General features: G+C 51.2%; 7 protein-coding genes across 7 annotated transcripts; 3 read left to right on the top strand and 4 right to left on the bottom strand.

Moving 5' to 3' along the window:
* Window positions 1-965: 965 nt before the first annotated feature.
* P168DRAFT_235737 (TauD/TfdA dioxygenase family protein) lies at window positions 966-2,212 on the bottom strand (the record flags this gene model as incomplete). The annotated part of the gene is made up of 3 exons (XM_024833486.1): window positions 966-1,078; window positions 1,141-1,475; window positions 1,527-2,212. 3 exons carry the CDS (start codon window positions 2,210-2,212, stop codon window positions 966-968), a joined length of 1,134 nt encoding a protein of 377 aa, XP_024693016.1.
* Window positions 2,213-6,849: 4,637 nt separating this feature from the next.
* On the top strand, window positions 6,850-8,005 carry P168DRAFT_297281 (EXPERA domain-containing protein; the record flags this gene model as incomplete). Its single annotated transcript, XM_024838166.1, has 4 exons — window positions 6,850-6,934; window positions 7,243-7,437; window positions 7,655-7,807; window positions 7,935-8,005. The coding sequence occupies 4 exons, from the start codon at window positions 6,850-6,852 to the stop codon at window positions 8,003-8,005; spliced, it is 504 nt and encodes a 167-aa protein (XP_024693017.1).
* Window positions 8,006-9,164: 1,159 nt separating this feature from the next.
* ddiA (putative DNA damage-inducible v-SNARE binding protein Ddi1) lies at window positions 9,165-10,435 on the bottom strand. The gene is made up of 2 exons (XM_024832840.1): window positions 9,747-10,435; window positions 9,165-9,681 (listed from the first exon to the last, which is right to left on the bottom strand). The coding sequence occupies exons 1-2, from the start codon at window positions 10,289-10,291 to the stop codon at window positions 9,411-9,413; spliced, it is 816 nt and encodes a 271-aa protein (XP_024693018.1). The 5' UTR covers window positions 10,292-10,435; the 3' UTR covers window positions 9,165-9,410.
* A 3,568-nt stretch (window positions 10,436-14,003) lies between these two features.
* On the bottom strand, window positions 14,004-14,521 carry P168DRAFT_158181 (uncharacterized protein). Its single transcript, XM_024832841.1, has 2 exons — window positions 14,259-14,521; window positions 14,004-14,185 (listed from the first exon to the last, which is right to left on the bottom strand). The coding sequence occupies exons 1-2, from the start codon at window positions 14,446-14,448 to the stop codon at window positions 14,121-14,123; spliced, it is 255 nt and encodes an 84-aa protein (XP_024693019.1). The 5' UTR covers window positions 14,449-14,521; the 3' UTR covers window positions 14,004-14,120.
* A 194-nt stretch (window positions 14,522-14,715) lies between these two features.
* Window positions 14,716-15,808, top strand: P168DRAFT_304704 (uncharacterized protein). The gene is made up of 2 exons (XM_024838870.1): window positions 14,716-14,931; window positions 14,998-15,808. The coding sequence occupies exons 1-2, from the start codon at window positions 14,869-14,871 to the stop codon at window positions 15,604-15,606; spliced, it is 672 nt and encodes a 223-aa protein (XP_024693020.1). The 5' UTR covers window positions 14,716-14,868; the 3' UTR covers window positions 15,607-15,808.
* A 157-nt stretch (window positions 15,809-15,965) lies between these two features.
* Window positions 15,966-18,249, bottom strand: P168DRAFT_235917 (acyl-CoA oxidase; the record flags this gene model as incomplete). Its single annotated transcript, XM_024833499.1, has 5 exons — window positions 15,966-16,122; window positions 16,182-16,317; window positions 16,373-16,601; window positions 16,657-17,404; window positions 17,459-18,249. The coding sequence occupies 5 exons, from the start codon at window positions 18,247-18,249 to the stop codon at window positions 15,966-15,968; spliced, it is 2,061 nt and encodes a 686-aa protein (XP_024693021.1).
* Window positions 18,250-18,463: 214 nt separating this feature from the next.
* Window positions 18,464-20,255, top strand: P168DRAFT_318759 (acetyl-CoA synthetase-like protein; the record flags this gene model as incomplete). Its single annotated transcript, XM_024840219.1, has 3 exons — window positions 18,464-18,803; window positions 18,849-19,692; window positions 19,763-20,255. 3 exons carry the CDS (start codon window positions 18,464-18,466, stop codon window positions 20,253-20,255), a joined length of 1,677 nt encoding a protein of 558 aa, XP_024693022.1.
* Between the last annotated feature and the right edge of the window lie 156 nt (window positions 20,256-20,411).

The following is a 20,411-nucleotide window of genomic DNA, read 5'->3' on the forward strand; positions in this document are numbered from 1 at the left end:
TTTGTTGATCTCTGCAATGATTGAGAATGAGTGAGTCAACCCGTTGTGGCGTTTCACTGCTGACTTTTTGATTTGTTTCTGGCATTCCTCATATATTCCTTACTTTGTTGAATCTTCTTTTGTTTCTTATTTGCATAGATTTGCTTCTTTCTTTCTAAGTTGGTTTGATCTGTTTCACTAATTGTTTTGCTGGAAGATGGTTTCAAATATGGTAGATAGGTAGTATCAGTGCGTACCATACACGTCTCATGTTAGATGAATAAACCATACCTACAACCATATCCTATCCAATGCTTGGATAGACATGCTACTTCCCCCTACTAATCAAATGCCCACTGCATCGGTAATAAAGAATAGTTATAGGAACATTAATAAGTGTAGTCATCATGATCTCGTATTATAATTAAGGTTAGCTATCATCATGAGCGCAACATGAATTCCAATCCAATCCGATCCAATCGCAACAAACAAGTAAGGCTGACTGGTTGCATCTCAGAACAAACCGATAAGCAGAAAAAGAAAAGAAAAGAAAATGTCTATCTGGTAACGGAACGAGCAAAATAAGACAGAAGAAAGAATCGAAAGCCGCGTGCGAACGATATGCCAAATCTAGACAAGAAGAAAAGAAAACGAAAAGAAAACCCCAGTGTCCGCGTGAAAAGGATATGCAGACTGTCTATTTTTGTAACCGACCAATTCAGACCACACCAGACTGGTTCTGGTAGGTGGGGTGGTGGTCTGGTGGGTAAAGGTATCAATCAATCAATCAATCGTGGGTCGAAATTATGACGAGGGTATATCGCTCATTCGATCAATCGGGTCATCGTCGGTGTTGTTTTTCTGGTGGAACGAGTAGGAGATGCCGGTGGGGAATATCATGAATCATGCAGGTTTTTTGTTTTTTGTTTTTTTTTTGTTTGAGAGATTCGGGTCGACAGAGACTAGGTCGGAAAGGTGACTGCGATCTATTCGAACTGGTCGTAAACAGGGATGGGCTTCTCGCCTAGCGCAATCAGGCGGAAGATATGGCGCAGCTTCGCTCCGTAGTCATCGTCCAGGTAGTCCACAATCGCCGAGTCTGGTCATCATTAGTTGATTATTTCAAAAGATAGTGATATGGATATCCAGGGAACAGCATACGGGTAGTGGCTCGGTTGTCGAAAATGACAATACTCTTCGGCTGCCAGCGCACGCGAGCTTGAAAATCATGACCGGTGATGGTGTGCTGCATCAAGAAATCGATCAACCAGCGCTGCTCGGGCTCCTTCAAGCCTTGAATCTTGGTGACGAATTCGGCGTTGAGGAAGAGGCACTTCTCGCCGGTGACGGGATGCACGCGCACCAGCGGGTGCGTGGTATCGACGGGATCTTTACGGACCAAACCTCCGGTCATACGGGTGTGTTGAATCATCTTCGCTGAGCTGTGCGTGACCATGAGCGTGTCGAGCCACGCGCGAAGTGTAGGCGAGAGGCGTCTAAATGCTGTTAACTTCCGCTCGCGTCCTCTATAGTACCGGGAGACTTACTTGTATGCCATGTCAGTCGCGGCAAATACCGTATCACCGCCAACTTCCGGCCCCTCCAAAAGTCCTAGCATGACATAGCCTGGCGGCTGGATCTCGTAGCTCACATCCTGGTGCCACAGGGTAGTCGTGGTGCGCTGCTCGAGAAAGCGGGCGATTTCCTCCCGATTGCCGTCGCGGTGGATGATGTGGAAACCAGGGTGGTTGCGTACCGTCCCCGAGACCGGCTGGTAGTTCGGCTTGCCAAAATGACGCATAAACTTCTCCTGCGCGTCGGGCCCGGCGTCGATCAGGTCCTGTGCCGGGAAGACTAAGACTTTGCGCTCGGCGACCATCAAAGCAAGCTCGTCCTTGCCCATGTCAGTCAGCTCACTGAGTTGCACACCCTCAATGATGCTGCCGATTTGCGGTTGGATTTCGGTGACCTTGACGCCCGCGCCAGAAAGGAGGTTGCGCTTGGACTTGTCTTTTACGCGCAGCGCGGGATCCTCATACTCGAAGGGAGGCAGCGGCTCAAACCACATTTTGTCCCAGGTAGGCAGATACTCTGGGTAGCGCGTGCGGAGCTGCGAGTTGCCATTCACATCCACATAGGGAATGTTGATATCATAACTGATGGGGCTGTCAGGCTCGTGGGCATTGACAGGCTGGCCTTTCTTGGGCCGAAGCACAGGTGCGGTAGAGGGCATTGTGAGAGACCAAAGGGATGTCAAGAGCGATAAAGGGGAAATTCAGCTAACTAGTTACCCAAATGAAGTAAATTGAAGTCAAATAAGAAAAAACAAGAATATTGAATAGATAGAAATAAGGTAAAATAGTTGCGCACAACAATGGTGGAGACAGATGACCAAGGAATAGTGGAGGAAGGAAGATATACAAAATGGATCCCAAGCGAAGATAAATTCCTAGCTTGGATAGATCGATGGAGACGAGAGAGAAAAAAGAAAAGAAAGGGCAGATGGAATTGGAGGAGGAGGAGGAGGAGATAAATATACTCGATCCAACGGGCCTCCACCTCGCCTTGGTATGGTGATAAAGGGCTGAATACATCGGGAGTGGATGATATGGTCGCTGCGGCGCCAATGATCTTGCATACGCCGGGGGGCCCCTTCGCTTAACCGGTGATTATTGATTGATTAGGTAGACTAGTAGGAAGATACCATCATCCCTTCATCTCCGGAGGGCGGCCATCATGCGTTGGAGATGCACCAGGCCACAGACAATTATTCATGGCGGACACAAGAGATGCCATGACGACAGGGGTACATACATCGGCCGTGGACGGGTCTCGACAGACTTAGGGCCTGCAGTCGTCATAGGGGGGTAGTAGTGGTGTGGGAGAGAAGGGGGGGGGGGGCGGCAGATCCACGGGCCAGTTAGAGCAAAGTAAAGCCACAGAACCGGCCCAAAAAGGGCGAGAAAAGTGAGAGGAAAGAGAAAAGAAGAGAGATAGAAGATGCAAGAGTGAACAGAGGAGCGGTCAAGGGGGGTTTCCAATGGGTCATTGAATCGGGAGGTGTCCACTTGATACTAGATAGGTACGTAGTTCTATACACGGGAGTTTCGGGGCCCGTGATTACCGCATTGGACGATGCCGAACAGAAGAAGGATAGACAGAATCAATCTCCTCTTCAGCTGCAAAGTAAAGCATACTAGCTAGTAAGTCCGTGGTGAATAGATTGGCCGCCGGTAGTGATAAGCCGTTAAATAAGCCGAGAAGTGTTCCCAGGCCAGGTTAGTATAAAGCCATGATGTTTGATTCTCTCCCTGTCTCTCTACGAGGAACGAGAGACCGACCGCTAGTTCGTTCGTATGATTGGGCCCGACGTGTTCCGGTGCAATGGCTCTCTTCGACTCTGCGAGTGTGAAGACAGTATGTAGGTCGAATTGGGGGCTCGAAGTTAGTGCGTTTCCGTGGTCAAAACGAATGAAAAAAATAAATAAATAAAAAAATAAAAATAAAAAAATAAGACAAAAAGGGAATGCATTTGAATCCAAGACAGGAAAAAAAAAGCAATAAAAATCAAATCAAATCAAACCAAAGCCCATAAATTTCCTTCCAATAATCTAGGATACGTTTCGGTGGTTTCACCGCTCCGTGCTGGCGCAGATCCGACCGAACGATAAGCCCACGGCTGGGCGGAACCACACTCGTTTTTCTTTTTCTTTTCCTTTTGTCTGAGAGTGGATCCATGCAGTCTGCACGTTGGACCCAATGTTGTTAACTTTGAGCCTGTTTTGGCCACCACTACAGGTCAAGATTGGCCCGTTGAATATGTCTGCTGCAGTAGTTGCCCGAGACACAGTTGCAGTTTGCGGGAGGTCTGCTATCTTGCGTCGTCCTTGCATTGTTCAACGAAAAGGCAAAAGCCCAAAAACAGAAGATTGATAATTCCCGGCTTCGAGACAGGCTAGCGCCGGTCCTACTGTGGCTGTATGCCTGATGTGACGGTTGGGAGGGTAAATGTACAATGGTCGAGGGACGTTGCAGATGGCGACGGGTCCTGGAGTGTCGATAGGCTTGGGTGTTCGGCCCCGGGTCCCGAACATGGCTGTTCTGGTTCAGCTGCAATCCTTCGATCAAGTTTGCTGACGGGCTTCCCTACATGGGAACGGTTCTGTTTTGGAACTTGGGGGCCGAACAAGGGGTTAGGAAGCCACTGCCTCTTCCCCGACAAACCGTTCGTTTTTCCTTGAGACGGCGGCCGCTACCCTCGGTGCTTAATCTTCCTCGGGGTTCGGTGTAATCCATAAGAGTCCCCCAGGGTCGCACATGGGAGATGGCGCATCCTATCGCCCTTTGGACAAGGAGCTGTGAAAGCCAAGAAGCTGGCGGCCGTCCCAGTTGTTTCGGGACGACGGCCCAATAACGCCCCTCGGTCATCGAGGTACCCCACAAACGTACGTTAGCTAGTCGCTAGGACTGCCGGTCACTCGACCCCACCGGACCATCTACCTAACTTGACCCGTCTGTCGTGGAATGTTCCCAAGACCGTTTCGAACGTCCATCGAAGCCTCGAACGAACAGTCTAGGCAGAGAGGGTGGTCTGATAATGCATCTCTCGCAGGCCTCTGCGTATCCTTGAGAGTCTGGCCGAAAGGGGGTGGGGAGTCGAGAGATTGCTCTTGCGACCCAGGATGTATCCACCCGTTTGCCCTGACCTATGGTTTGAGGGCGTCAGATCGAAGGACATGGTGGTTTCTGCCTCGGATGCTGATCTCGGTTCCTTTGTCCCAGTAGTGGAGCCACTGCTGTCACTGATTTGACGGATTTGCGTTTCCAGAATGTGGGCTTGCTTCTTTTCCTTCCTTCCTTTTTCCCTTCCTTTGTTCCGTCTGTCTTCTTCCTTCTTTTCCCTTGATTTTAATATGCAAAGTCTAAACCCCCCTGCTTTTCTCTTACGAAACCGGCTCTTGGCGGGCCAAAAGGACATCTATCGCCTTCCGAACGGACCAAGCAAATAGAGACCTCAGGACCTAGGGATAGAAGACGGTGGATATGGTTTGATCACCGCTTGGCAATTGGGTAGAGACAACGGTGTATCCGAAGAGCATTGGCAGTCAGACCTCATTGGCCCGAAGCTCCGCGTCCCGTCTCAGATACCCAAGGAGGAGTAGGGGCCCGTTGTGTCTCTGTTAGTCCCCAAGGTTGCTTGGAGGTCGTACTCTGTATGTATGTATGTAAAATGTACTTATGTACTATGTCCTATGTGGTGGGAACCCGATGGGGCCTCGTCCGATGTGATAGATGGATAGGCGGTTGGTTTCGATAGTTTGACGCTAAGATGCAATCTTCCCGTGGCCCGTCCCAATGATTTCAAAGTGGGCCAATTTGACTCATAAGATAGGGAAACGTCGAGAAAAATTACGAAATCCAAAGAGAATACCAACGGGCAAAAAGATTAAAGGGTGGGGAGCCAAAGACAGCAAAAAAAAAAGATAATGATATCAAGAGAAACAAAAAGCCCTCCCAAATGTAGAATAGGCCCACAGATCGGCATCACCGAATTCGAGGAAAATTCCTAGATCGGGCCCGCTTGCATTCTTGGGGAGAAGGGGTGGGAAAGGACTAGACCTTGGGAGGAAAGGAAAGTCAACATCCATGATCCTGCAGGACTCGACCCACCCTTGCAGGAGTCGTCGGAATGAGTCAAGCCGGTTTCCTGATTCCGTGAATAATGAACGACCAGACTGGCAAGACTGACATTGGCATGGCTTATCGTCATCCGGAGGCTCTATTGGGCCTTTTCGCACCACATGGTCGCTTTTCCATAGAGGAAAGAGTTGCGGTGAGGGTAGCTCCAAGCATGGGTAATTCCTGGGCTCCAGACAAGACCAGCGAGGGGGGAACGTGTTATGATTGTTGGAGGGGGGAAGTCAAGGTTCTCGTTCAGACCACGAAGAGGTGTGGTTACCCGACGGTTACCTGAAATCCTCTAGTGGGAATCAGTGTGCGACGAGACATCACGACAACGAGGACAACTATGACGACGAAAGGGAGATCGATAGATGATGAACCAGTGCAATCTGAACGATCATCTATATCTCCAATCATTCGTAGACCATGCAAGGTCCGAGGCTGAAGGGAAAAGCAATCATGGTGCACTGGATTGACTAGCATCCATCAGTCGGGGGCTAAGCTCAAGAGAGTCAGCCAGTCAATCTAATGTGACCTGGGCGGGAGACTCGGGAGCTCCTCCGTACTTTGGCCCTTGATCCACGCAGCTAAGGTTAAGCTATGTTTAGAGAAGTCGTGCAGATGGAGAGGAAAAAGCAAAGAGTTGCTGTTTAACCAGCGCTTCGGGTCCATCAGGTTGCTTATTTCCCTTTCCTGCTCAATCGGGTGTGAATTGTTTTCGATTGACTAATTCCCATACTTACACCAAGAGATACCGTATTTTTCTGTATGTGTCCGAGTACTCCATAATCTCCAAGAGAGGAAGGTATGCTTCATGTCTCAGTTCACATCGGAAGGAAAGTCTGGATGTGGTTGAGATGGAGGAGAGGAGGAGGACTTGTTTGGGTTGTTTGTTTACTTACTCCATGTATTTGTTCTGTTTGTTGTTCCATCTGTCATATCACCTGACCGGATCCACAGTGTTGACTTATCAATCAGTCCAACGCGTGCTAACCGGACATCATCCATCCACTCTCATCTAATTAACTAAAGACTGGTCGTCGATTTGACTAACGTTGGTGACCTGGTACCTGGTAAAGCTTCCTCCTAACCCCCTGGCGGTTTAATTGCTCATCGCTTCTAGCTTTCCGTTCCATCGACCAGTCCCGAGTCTCTATCTATAGACCAATTGCAATGGCCCAAACATCAATGGCACCAGCCTCTTCCATATGGTCCCGCAAACGGGACTTGGTCTACTTCCTCTTCTTTGTGATTCACGTCCCTGTCATCTTCCGTGAGTGTGCCTCGTCTCCTACTCTCAGTCCCCTGACCTGGTCATGGGGATCATGATCCCGGTCTAGACCGGGACTTATCTCCACTCTCTCCACCCTCACCTACTTGCCCCAAAGGCTATATCACATACTACGGCCCTAGCTGCCCAACCGACGGCAGCTGTCCCGAGCTAACTAGCTACCTGACTAGCTGGGTAGCTAGGTAGTACTGTATGAAGTAGTGCATCCGATATTATCCCAGAAATCCCGAAACACCTTCAACGTCATGAGAGCTAACAAACAGACCAATGAAATCATATCAAATCTGCAGTCGTCGATGCCGCACCTCTTCTTCCTTCTTTTCTCCAGACCGATTTATCCCACCAGTTGCGTGCTTTCTACATTGACACCTACCATGACAAGTTTTTCGAGGACCCGGCTCCGGCCTGGTTTTCGACTTTCATCTTCATGGAGATGGTCTACCACACGCCACTAAGTCTGTGGGCGATTTCTGCCTTACTACGAGGTACGTTTTGACCTTCTTTATTTCCTTTCCTTTCCTTTCCTTTCTTTCTTTCCACTCTATTCCTACACCCATACAACTTAACTACCCAACTGCATATTCCCGCCCTTTACCCCCCCCGTCCTACTATCTACCAGCACCTTTCACCAACCGGAACAAGAGGCGCCCCTCTCCGCCATATACCCCACCAGCTAGCTAACCACCATCAAACAAACCTCAGATAATCCCCTTGTTCCCATTCACCTGCTAGTCTTCGGCGTCCAGTCCTTCGTGACGTCAGTGGCCTGTCTCGTGGAGGTCTGGAGCTGGACTGACCGGTCCACCGACCAAAAGACCAACATCACGTTCTTGTATGCTCCGTATGTCGCTTTGGGTAAGTTGACTGTCTATCCTACCGATCCTTCTCGGGCCCCCACTCCGAGCCCTAAGGAAATCCCGCTTTTGGAAATGATGTGATGTGATATGGTATGATGTCTGTTAGACTAACTTATAGTTTCTAGGTGGGTTCATGGCCCTCGACATGGTCGGTCGCTTGCAGGGTCGTCTGCTGGGAAAGTCCAAGAAAGAGTAGATAGAGCTTGGATTTGACAGGGTCTGTCTGTCCCATCTACCGGACTCTAGACGACCCGTGGCGTGACTTAGGGGCAGGGATAGGGGCAGGGATAGGGGCAGGGATAGGGGCAGGGGCGAAGGTGGGAAAATAAAGATGATGCTTACGGGCGAATCTTACGAAGCTTCCCGGGAGTTAACCAATGTAGATAGATAGATAGATCAATAGATGATAGTAAGTTGGGAGAAATTCGTCGTCCGTGAGTTCACTCATTCAATAAAGGTAAGCTTAGCTACCTACCTAGATCCGTAACTAGAGCTAACTCAGTCCCTGGAACCCAACACAAACGGCAGCAACTCTGGGACCATAAATAAGGGGAGGGGCACACAGACCCGGGCGAGGGGAGCACCCGTGTATGAAATGCTGCAATAACTGCAAAGACAGCTAACCTCGTCATCTGAATTGCATGATGGTCCCTGTTTACAAATCGATAGAGTTCTCTAATCTGTGCCAACGGTCGCCATAATGCACCTTTTTTTTTTTTTTTTTGAATGGACGTTCCGAACAATAATCGATAAATACAATGGAGAATGAGAACGAAGGAGAGACCGAAGCGGGAAGGAATCGGAAGCTCCCACAAAGGTACCAGGGGGTCTCGACCTCGACTGAGTTTGAGATGCCGCGTTGACGATGCATGAGGGCCAAGGATGTCTATTGCCGTGGAAGTACAGATCGGTGGAGACGTTCTTTTGTCTTGTGGGCGAGTGGACGTGTTTGTTTGCTTGTCTTTTCGTTCATAGGACATACAGATGCAGTGTACAACGGGGGGGAGCAGAGGAGGGTGGCATTTTCCTGTCTGAGGAAGAGGGGGCAAAGGAGCATGGATTCGCCAGGCGGCGGTGAGGAAGCTCCGGAACACGTCAAATCTGTCCATCCACACTATCACCCTCCCCCCTGCACGTCTCAGGAGATATGCTGCATATCCCGTCCCACCGATCAGATCAAGAATCCAATAGCTCCATCTAGGTCACCATTTGCGGCGTCCAATGCCCGCATGGCCTCTTCCCGGCTGAACCCAAGCTCAATGATCTTGGCAATCGAGTCCTGTGGCCACCGGGATGACGAAGCCGGTGCGGGACGGGTGCTGGCGCCGGGATTTGACGCCGACGCTGCACTGGAAGATGCGGTGGCGCCGCTGGGCCCCTGCTGGTTTCCCGCCTGATGGGTCACAGCTCCCGTCCGAGCGCCGACTTCGGCCCCGTCGGCGCCCTTGACCATCGGCTCGTCCTCAAACTCGTCCTGGAGATGCTTCGGGATGTCCGCCTCGCCCAAGAAGGGTACGGCCTGATCCTGGATCACGAGGGCTCCTTTCTGGAGGTCGATACACGCTTGATGTCGCTTCAACATGTCCAACCCCAGGAGGAGGTCAATGTGTTTCCCCTCCATGACGGTGAAGGAGCACGGCAGAAACAGGCTTCCGATCCGAATCTGCGCCGAATGGACTCGACCCAGGATGGTCGCCGTGCCCACTCCCTTGGCGATGCCTCCGTAACGTTGGTCGACGAGACGCATGATGTTGCACGCGGTCGCGCACTCGGGGGACATGATGGTGACCTGAGCCCCCGAGTCGACAAACGCGTTGAGTTTGTGACCGTTGACCTCGACGGGGATGTAGAGCATCGTGACGCGACCGAACGCTACGACCCTCGATTAGCATCCCTTGTGGGTGGACAAAAAGGAGCGATAGCCGTGGGGTCGGAACCTACACTCTGGATGATGCTCCATCGCATTGTGGAGATTTTCCGTCACCGCATTCTGGCGGATCATCTCCTCAATCTGCTTCTGATTATCTGGGTTGAATGGGTCCGCATTCAACATGGCAATCCGAGCCTCCTTCTCCGCCTCGACCTGGGCCTCGCGCCGCTGCTGCGAGAGCAGGACATCACGGAACCGATTCGGATCGCTCGCGGCGTCCGCGAGTTCGGGGTTTTGTCGTCGGACCGCATCGCGAACCCGGGGGTCGCCTAGAATATGTAACCGGATGGTTTCCGGGTCAGGGGCCGTGGGCGGCCTCCGTTGCAGGTTCTGCTGAGCGGCTGGCATGCTGGGACCGGGCGCAGTCCGCGCGGGAGCCTGCGGACCCCGCAATGTGATGTGAACGCCCAACATGTCTCCCTCGCCAATCCCAACCTGTTCCAGAGTCTGGGCATCATTCCCGAGCAGCTGGTTGTTGTAGACGAGCTGTTGTGCGGATGGGGGGATGGACGTCTCGCTTTCGACGATGGCTTTGAGGAGTTCGATCGTCATGTCCCCGCCGACTTCGAGGGAAATAATATCGGAATCGGCCTGATCCGGCCGGATCACGCTCACCGTAATACGCCTATATTTTCGGGTTTTACGTCAGTTGATACGTTCTATCATGGATATATGCAATCTGACGGACTGCGCTTCCAACTTACATGGCGGTTGGTAGGAGGGTGCGGGGAAGCTCCCAGGATCGGCGGAACCGCGGGTTCGGAAGACCCAGAGGTAAAAAAAGAAAGAGGCCTGCCGATGAGGAGAAGATCAAGATCTAGAAGATGAGGAGATCGCCAGAATGCGCAGAAGACGACGAAGGTTGCAGGAGATGGTTTCGAGATGCGTAGCGGGGAAACGGGGGTACGTCACTAGCGACAAAGGAACAAAGGGAGGGGAGTGGTTGGCAATGAAAGAAGGGAGCGGGGAGGGAGGAGTAGAGGAAAAAAAAGAGAGAGAGAGGAGGGGAAGAGATGGGAAATAATTGGATTCTTATGAGGATGGATGAAGCGGTTAGTTGTATGAGGAGAAAGAGAAGAAGGGAGAGAAGAAGGAAGAGAGGGAGAAAGAGGGAGAGATGGAGATGGACGTCAATCGAAGCAACTAGTGGTGTTCAGCGGGTACCTTATTACTACTATCCACCTCCTGGGTTAATTTTCTACATGTTAGATTATTATATTATCACTAGTATGTATGATTCTAGATCAATATCGCCTTGTTAGTTCTATAGGATTTGATTTTGTCATCCTGGGTTGATAATTCGCTGGTGGTTGGAAAGATGCCTGCGGATGCCTGATCTATATATAACTTCATACTCAGCAGAAGTTGTTCCGCAACTTCTTCTCTTGGAATATTTGAGTTGAAATAAGCCATGCTGATATCTAGGAAGATCCAGAATCATTCTGTCTATCAAAATACAATCCATGGAAAGATTGTTCGATATCAGTTCCATAATAAGGTCTGGTCACGTTCTGGACTCCCTCACTTCTTCCATCTGACTATTCCTCGTCACGACATCATCTCACACGTTATATTCCACTGCAAATTGTGCCTACGAATGAAACGAGGAAAAAAAAAGAAAAAGAAGTCGATCGTCAGTCTGATTTTCCTCTCATCTCTCTCTGTCTCTCGCCTCACACCATCTCAGTAGTTTTGCGACCGGGCAAATTGGGTCAGCTACAGCTGATGATTCCCGACGATCTCACTTCAAGGTCACCGTCAAGGAAGAATCATAGATTAGCTCCTTTCACAGAGGTACCGTTTTGAGACCGGAGCACAAACCTCCGTCTCCTGGAGGTCCCCGAGCGGCCAGGAATCGTCAACGTTGAATTTTAAACAAAGACCATGGTGAGAAAAAGGGTAGTCTGACGGGAACGCTATCGTTTCCCACCCTCATGACATCAGCTCTGGCCCGAGCCTTGTTGCTCTTTCATCGAGAGGCAGGTGTCAACCGCGCCCATCACAAAGAATGAACGGATTCCACTGGCCCCTCCAGGATAAGAAAGTACGAAGCGCATCTAAGATAGCCTCATGGGGATCCATGCATCGGGCTTTGCGCTGCTTCCACACAGAACTTCCGTTCTCAGTCATGTACAGCAGGCTAGTTTTGGGCCCGAGAATAGTCCCAACGGCCCCTCCAGCACTAACGCCTCAAGCTACCACCGGCTCCATATTACTATACTTAGCTCGCCTCGAGAGCCCACACGCCAAGGAGAATATAAGACCTCGTGCAAAAACAATGAGGAATCCCGGCTCATTATACGAATAATAATAGCATTGTTGTGGTCGACCGAGCGCACAGATCGCGCATGGGCCTATCGCCCATAGAGTTGCAATTTGCTAACCCTACCCCTCCTGCTCCAACGGGGATGGCGTTGATAGACATCATTAGATACTGCCTAGTCCCACCATCGCCCAAGCAGCAACGGCGCCCCCACTATTCGCCCCCCTGATGAGCAACTACGGTGGTGGTGCCCCGGTTGCTGCAGGCGGTTCGAAACGGTTGACCTGCATCCTTTGTTGATCACATGGGGCCGGTGCTCTGCTTTGCTGTTAAGCATTGTCATAGGCTGTTTTTGCTGGAAATAGAATCCTAGCGATGATGGACCGTACTTTTTGTGCTTCGAGAACCACTTGGATGATGGCGGCACGGTCCGAGACGTTGAGCCCCGGTTGGTGCGTGGATTTGAGTGGCCCCAAATGTTCTTGTTATGAAATGACCCTTTTACCTGGGACTATACGGCCGATCGATGGGCTCGAATTTTCCTATTTGGAATGGGTACGGCGTCGGGGTAAACCTTCCATGCCGGCGGGAGAGATCTCACTCGATCACCCACTGAATGATGATATTTTCCAACGGGTTTGGAATACGATGGTGCCTGTGCGTGCTCGCTCCTCTGAATTGATTATCTACTAAGCGGCCTTCATCCTTCGCTGTGTCACTCTGGTTAGGCTCATGGACGCAAACCGGGTGTGACACGGGCCGGGCATAATCTCCAATAATCATGCAGCTGCCTAAGTCATGGATTCGTGCCTAATGGCGAGAGAGGAACCTGTGCTGGCCGAGCCACACACTAGACAATGGTGCAATGATGCCTACAGAAGCACATAGAAGCACTCCCAAGGACGAGGTACTGATCTACATTGGCAATGTAGACGCCACATAATGCGGCTCTTTCATTGATCTTTCCAAAACCACTGAATCTAGTTGACCTTAGCTAGGCACTGAATGTGATTAGTCTCGACATCGGAGTGGGCATCATCATTCGGCTCTTATAATTGAACCTGGACGGAAGAATAGATAGCTCGTGCGCATGTGACATGGCAATCTGGGGCTCAGCTTTGCTTGTTCTCCAGGGATTGTCGACTCTGTACGCCACAACTCCACTCGTGTCCCGGAGCCCTGACGCATCTGATAGGATGGGGTCTCTGGGGAGTGTGGCAGTAATGTGGATGATGGTTTTGGTGATCATTTACCTCTGGAGCTCACCCCGTACTCCTTATGCTTAGCATGTCTCGGAATCTGCTTTGCAAAGAAAGCTCGAAGATGTCGAAATGAAACCTTCAAAGCACTGGGAAAAGTCTCTATGCTTGACTGTCGTTCTAACTCGTATCCGATGAATTGATGACGCAGTGCATACAGGGCCAAAGGAGTACTTTCTAATAAAGCTAGTCAAAGATTGCCCTGCCCGGATCTAGCCATACGTTTCAGAATGTTCCAGATAGCTATTATGGTAAGAAGTGATCTACAATCGTGGCTATGCACCCCTCCCTCAAGGGACACGTGAAAAATCTCACAATCGTTGAAGGAATGCTACTTGAGGTATAGTACGGTTGATCCTAGTTTACAAGTCCAGCCACTGTCTCACCATCTAGAGGAAATCGGCAACTTTATTTTGAGGATATAATAAGAATGATAACGCTCAGTGGTCTAAAAGGATTGATGAGGATTGCAAACAGTAAGAATATGTGTGTTACGGAATCCCACAAGCTTACAGAGCCTACTATCTTGAGCGTAAGAGCCCGCAATATCGGGTGGTAGATGTTGGCGTTGTCCAGGTATGTGATATCCGTAATGGACTCGGGTAACAGCCCCTGAGAATATTGTCCGGCGACATGCAAGGCGGTTTAACCATAATTGTGATATTGGAGATTTGATAGAATGCACTACTAACGGCTGTGGGGAGCGCGTAAACGCACAATGACGAAATCCATTCCGGCGCTGTTCTCCAATAGTTTTGCTTTCAAGATGCAGAAACCTTGGGCTATTTCTTGAAACAGCTGACGACAACCCAATCCCTTGCATTGCAAAACCCGCGTTTTTGGGACGACTTTGTATTGTCTAACGAGCTGGAAGTTTGAAGGAGAAGGGGTTGGAATGAAGTCTGACGATCCTCAATGAGTGAACTTGGGGCGGATATCAGCCATGCTTGTATACCAGGAGCAACTGAGCCACCATATGGACAGGATAGGTACGTACCAGCAAAGCAAGGGCTCATGATCAACTCCCAATTGGAGACAAAAATCCAGCTACGATTGGTGCATCCATTGTTTGCCTTTAGGTAGACACTGGACAAAAATCCCTGAGCCAAGACAACAACGAACGCATAGGCCCACGGAGATTGCAATGCTCGATCGAACAGATCAGCAAAGCGAACCGTGCAAACCATGCGAGCCCTTCCAACCTTAAACTGGGATAGTGAAGAGTCATCTCTGATGTGGATCTTGTCTGTTTCATCCCGCTACGAACATGGAGGTGAGTATTTCAAGGGTAGCAGAGAGAGATTTCTTGTTCGTCATATCCAGTAACTTATTGCCCTGCCACGTCAGCTCGAAGCAAGGGGACAATCAACACGAATATGGACGGTAGTGACGACAGTGTCTCTAAATGCTCCCATAAATGAAGAAAGAAACGAGACAGTGCAGACGAAGACGAAGGAAATGATAGTCTCTTGAAAATTATTTATACCAGCGTCTCCGACGCCATTGCTTCCACAGAATATCCAATCAATCATTCAGGAATCAAGACACAGCAACAAACTACTTCTCACACTTCAAGCATCAACCAAGACCTTCAAAGCAAAAACACCATGAAGGTCGCAAGCTTCCTCGCGTTGGGCACCTGTGCCCTAGCCCTTCCCACGGGCGACGAGGTTGGTTTTGGCCCTTCCCCTCCTGGATGATGGACCTGTGATTGATATAACTGACTTGTATCACAGTTGAACAGCAAGCGCGCCCAAGACGTCGGCCAGGCTGCCGACGCGGCCGCTCATACTCCCGGCTATGGGCCTCCCTACGGCGAACCTCCCTATGGAGCGTGGAAGCGCGAAGTTTCCGAGGAACATGGCCCTGGAGGAGTCTGGAGAAGACAAGATGATGGCAATGAGAACGAGGAGGAAGGGGACGACGGCAGTGTTAACCGCAAAGGCCATCAGAGCCGTGATAATCCTCATATCTACGGCGGCCATGGTGATCCCCACATCTACGGCGGCCAGGGTGATCCCCACATTCCTCCCGGCTACGGACGTCCTGGTCCTCATGGTGGCCCTGGAGGAGTCTGGAGAAGACAAGATGATGGCAATGAGAACGAGGAGGAAGGGGACGACGGCAGTGTTAACCGCAAAGGCCATCAGAGCCGTGATAATCCTCATATCTACGGCGGCCATGGTGATCCCCACATTCCCGGCGGCCATGGTGGACACTGGAAGAAAGACCAGAACCAGGAGAGCAATGGACCTGGCAACAATGGCAACAATGGCAACACTGGCAACAATGGCAACAATGGCAACAATGGCAACAACGGTAACAATGGCAACCACGGTCAATAAGGAGGCTACATTGGGCAAAATTCCTCACCGGATCATTCACGAACCACCAAAACGGACGCTGGTACGGTCAGGGGATGGCGTGTTTTGACAATTTGACATGTATCTCAACCCTTTGTTGTCATATGATATGAGTGATGTGGCTGGGTGGATTAGGTATATGATGCAGGATCATAGTTCGAATAGCAGAACAGATGGACTATCCTACCTTTCCTAGGATAAAATCAAATAGTGAATGATCTTAGGGTTTACACCCAGACTAAGTTTGTGGGGTAAGGATATTGAGAGAAATAGACAATGGTCAATAGAATCAAACAACACATTTCTACAGTAATGAACAGCCCCACTGCCGGTAAGAGACATCACAGCTTTGTCCGTATACTCTTCATATCATCCCCGCCCTTGACAATTTCATCCTCCCAATAATTAGGATTGACAGTCATCCGGTTGAGTGGATTCTGTCGATGGGCTCGATTGAAGAGATCCTCGTATACGCGTCCGTCATAGCGTCCCAGAGCACTGAGATGTCAGTGATATAAAACTTTCCTTGTCTGTATAACCCTGGAGTGAGTACCTACCTATCAAGAAGAAAGTCTGGGATCATCCACGCGTCTACCAGACTGACCGCATGCGGCCGAATGCGTCCCATGAGCTCCTGGATACGCCCGGGAAGAGTATCAAGTTGTGCGCCTGAGGCAGCCTTTGAGGCGAGGACTATGTCGTGTCAGTCTCGAGAACTATAGATAATTACATAAGGGCAAGGGCGTACAGTCATAGCTGTCGGTTTCCATGGTGGTCAGCGCAAACAAACGGAACAGGTCCCACAGGACACGCCTCAGCGGTTCGGAGAGATTGAGATTGTCCTCGGAGTCGAGCGCGTCGAAGAAGGTAGACACCAAGATGGACTGCGACTGGGCACGACTGAGCTTGTGCAGCTGGATCATAAGACTGCTCCATGATCTCTGTTTGACGACTCGTTCGATATACGCATTATGTGTCTATTCCGTTAGTACATGTCTTCATATGGCTACATATAGACGTCTGAGAACATACCAACACAGTCGCCCTTCGCTGGAAACTCCGCACGAGATCATAATCCTCGTGGAAGATACGATATGGCCCGCCCCTCGCGCGGCCCTGCAGAAACAGCTTATACTGGCCATCCAGCGCGTCCGCAGGGGGGTCGTCCACCGCCGCCACCGCAGCAGACATCTTTTTAATGAGATACGACGCCGTCTGCTGCGTGATCATCCAATTATCTCCCTCGACAGTCGGCTTGGACAAGTAATCATTGTTGAGCTGGATGAGCCCACTCCCACCGCCGTAGCCATGACCGCCCATAGCACGACGGCAAACCTCGATGCCATCGGCGACCAGCATCGTGCATAGACTCTTCAGCCCAGACGACATGCTATGCATGTTAGCCAAGCTGGCAAAACTCCCAGATTCAATCTCGCTCCGCGTGCGCTCGTACGTCGTCTGCATGGCCTGTCCCACGTAGTGCAGCGCGTATGTCGTCGCTAGCAGGGGCAGGATCCGGATCTGAACGGTGGGATAGTCCAGCACGCTCAGCTCGGGTGCTGTATCTGGCGCGTCGCGGTCTCGGAATTGTCGTCTAATCGCTGTGTATCGGACGGCGACGGTGACGGCTCGTGCTAGGACTAACCGCGCGTGCTGCACGATGCGTGAGCGCACGGCTGTGAGCGAGCCATATACTACGGCTGGCATGGCGTGTCTGGAGAAGTGGCCCGTGTCTGGATCAACATTTGCGTAGCGACTAAGAAGGGCAGAATGGGGAATCCTGGTCATTTGGTTAGTCGGTTCAGCATCTACAAGGCCCGTATCCAACACCTACCGGAAGTTATCGAACAGCATATAGGCGTTATCCATGGTGGCGTAGCCGTATTTGGGCCCAATGTCGCCAATTATGATCCCGTCGAGGGGTTGATGAGTGGTCATGTCGCGCACTTGAATGATGAACGGCTGCGGACCATGCGAGACGAACTGATCGGGGGAGTTTGGATGCGGTAGCAGCAGTTGCGCCACGACGATAGCATGATTGGCCGTACGGCCCAGCGTTCCATTCCACCACTTGCTGGCCGTGAGGGTCGGACTGTGTAAGACAAATCCCTTGTTCTCTCCATCCCAGCGAGCCTCGAGCTCGAGGCCACGGACATTGCTCCCATGGCCTAGTTCCGTCTGCGCGTAGGCACCGACGACCTGCCACGACTCGACGCGAGGCATCCAGTGGGCACGTTGCGCATCGGTGCCCTGTTCTTCAATGGTTGTCGCAAACATTTCCATCTGCAGCATGTATGGCGAGACGTCGTCGACGAGATACTCCGCCAGCTTGTACTCCTGGAGAGTCCAGACATGTTGGTCCGACAGCCGGCGTAGCTGTTTAGCCCGCGCCAGAGCGAGCTTGAAACGCTCGGGGCGTGACAGATTCTGTTGCCGTGTCTTGTCAAATAATGGCTCTTTCTGGACGATGGGGAGAATGCGCGTCTGGCGCTCGAGGAAACCGTCCTGGCCCAGAAGATGGTGTGCCAATTCCCCTATGGCTATGTCGGAGCCCACTCGCTCGAGGGTCAGGATCTCCGGGCCGTCAGGCTGTTTGGGACGTAATTTATCTGTAAAGTCTGGCATAGTTGCTGCAAACAACGCGGTGTGTCTGGTCAAGATCCAGGGCCCTCGGTTTAAATGCACCCCGCATCGTCGAGCCCGAGTTGAAGGCGATCCCCCGCACGGCATGGCCGGTTAGTCGGTAGTCGGCTTGGGTTGATTTACCACGACAGGCTTCGACATGATTTGAATAGTCGGTCTCATGCTATTGACAATCTTCACATATGCAACTACTAAAATGAGCAACGGAGACCGTACCCTGCTGGTACCTCCCCACACCGGCGACCACGTCCTCCCCAACCTGCCTTTCTTCGAGAAGCTATTACGATTTGCCAACAGAAGCACACCCCGCATCGCCATCCGAGATGTGAACGCGGGCGTGGAAAAAAGCTACGCACAGTTGCTGATAGACGGACTGGTCTTGCGGAGGAAGCTGCAAGAGACGCTGTCCCCAGACATACAAGAAGATCTGCTCCAGGACCGCGAAGTACCCATTGCGCTGCTGGCGCCAGGGGGCTACGAGTATGCAGTGGGGTTTATAGCCATTCTGGCGCTGGGGGCGGCTGTCGTTCCACTGAGTGAGTCCTATTTCTACGAACGAGATTTCTCTAACATTACCACAGCTGTCGTCCTTCCGACAGAGGAGGCAAGCGCACTCGTACATCGTGCCCGTTGTGCAGCAATTGTCTGCTCTCGAGGATCTATAGATCTAGCACAGTCTGTGTCATCTATCCACAGCAACCTCCCCTACCTATCCATAGAACCCTACGCCAACAGCAACCCGATATCCCCAACAATAGACAAAATAACAATCTCCTCTAACCGCGAGCTTGACCCCAACTTAGCCAGCCTCATAATCTTCACATCCGGCACAACCGGCCCCCCAAAAGGCGCCGTCCAGCGCCGGAGCTACCTAACCAGAGCAGCAGAAGCCATCGCAGACCACTACGGCATAGCCGAAACCGACACAATCCTGCACATGCTTCCCGTGCACCACATCACAGGCGTGATAATCAATTTCCTCCCCTATCTAGTGACAGGCGCGTGTGTCGAGTTCCGCAGCGGCAGCTTCGACGCCGCCTGGACGTGGGAGCGCTGGCGTCGTGGAGGCCTGACAGTGTTCTCTGGCGTGCCAACCATCTACATACGCATGATGCGATACTTTGAGTCAAATCAGCTCTCGGAGGAGAAGCGCCAGGCGTACGTAAACGGGGCACAAAGCTTGCGTGTTCTACTATGCGGAACGTCGGCGCTGCCGGCTCCCGTGCAGGACTTCTGGACGCGTATATTGGCCGGAAAGCGCATTCTAACGCGGTACGGTGCATCGGAGATAGGGGTCTGCTTCATGATGGGTGTGGACGACGCCCATACTCCGCCGAACAGTGTTGGGCGGGCGGTGCCGGGGGTAGAGGTGAAGTTGGATGAGGATGGGATGGTGTTGGTAAAGGGGCCGCATATATTTTCGAAGTATTTCTTTCTTTCCCATTTTTCTCTTCTGCTCTTCATATTCTTGTAGTCTGTTTCTGACAAGGACTAGATACCTATACGACGAGCAAGCGACGGCAGATGCCCACGACGCAGAAGGGTACTTCAGAACTGGAGACATCGCGCGAAGAGAAGGTCCATACTACTTTATTTTGGGCCGAGCATCTCTTGATATCATCAAGTCGGGGGGATACAAGATCTCTGCGCTGGACATTGAGCGCGAGATTCTCGGGTTGGACTACATCGCTGAGGTGATGGTCGTGGGTGTACCTGATGATGAGTATGGACAGCGAGTGGGTGCCGCTATTTGTTTGAAGGATAGTAGTCATAGTAGGAAGGGTCTGCTGGAGAGACTACGACACGATCTGCGGAGCAAGCTGGCGGGATATAAGCTGCCGACTGTGCTGCGGGTCGTCCAGGGCGAACTGCCCAAGTCGGCGACGGGGAAGGTGCAGAAGAGGATTCTGGGACCGGAGTATTTCCCGGTGGGATATGGGGTGGATGGGGAGGTGGAAGTGTGGAAGGGGAGGAAAATGAAGTTGTAATTGCTTACTGTTCCTTTTTCTGGTCAAATATCTGCTTGCTTATAGTATGGTTATGGGTGCAAGGAGTAACCTGTATATGTACTGATCATTGTATTGATCCACAGTATGTACAAGACGAGCCCCACACCAGACATCACATATTGTGCACGCAACTCA

The sequence above is a fragment of the Aspergillus campestris genome, assembly GCF_002847485.1.
Source record: "Aspergillus campestris IBT 28561 chromosome Unknown P168scaffold_6, whole genome shotgun sequence".
Taxonomy (NCBI): Eukaryota; Fungi; Ascomycota; class Eurotiomycetes; order Eurotiales; family Aspergillaceae; genus Aspergillus; species Aspergillus campestris.

Excerpts from the sequence above, each read along its gene's own strand:
- ddiA (XM_024832840.1), bottom strand. The coding sequence starts at position 10,291 with ATGACGATCGAACTCCTCAAAGCCATCGTCGAAAGCGAGACGTCCATC. Across the intron at positions 9,682-9,746 it reads GAGCATCATCCAGAGTGTAG|CGTTCGGTCGCGTCACGATG; the intron begins GTTCCGACCCCA and ends CGAGGGTCGTAG.
- P168DRAFT_158181 (XM_024832841.1), bottom strand. The coding sequence starts at position 14,448 with ATGGTTTGCACGGTTCGCTTTGCTGATCTGTTCGATCGAGCATTGCAA. Across the intron at positions 14,186-14,258 it reads CATGAGCCCTTGCTTTGCTG|TTCACTCATTGAGGATCGTC; the intron begins GTACGTACCTAT and ends ATCCGCCCCAAG.
- P168DRAFT_304704 (XM_024838870.1), top strand. The coding sequence starts at position 14,869 with ATGAAGGTCGCAAGCTTCCTCGCGTTGGGCACCTGTGCCCTAGCCCTT. Across the intron at positions 14,932-14,997 it reads CCCTTCCCACGGGCGACGAG|TTGAACAGCAAGCGCGCCCA; the intron begins GTTGGTTTTGGC and ends CTTGTATCACAG.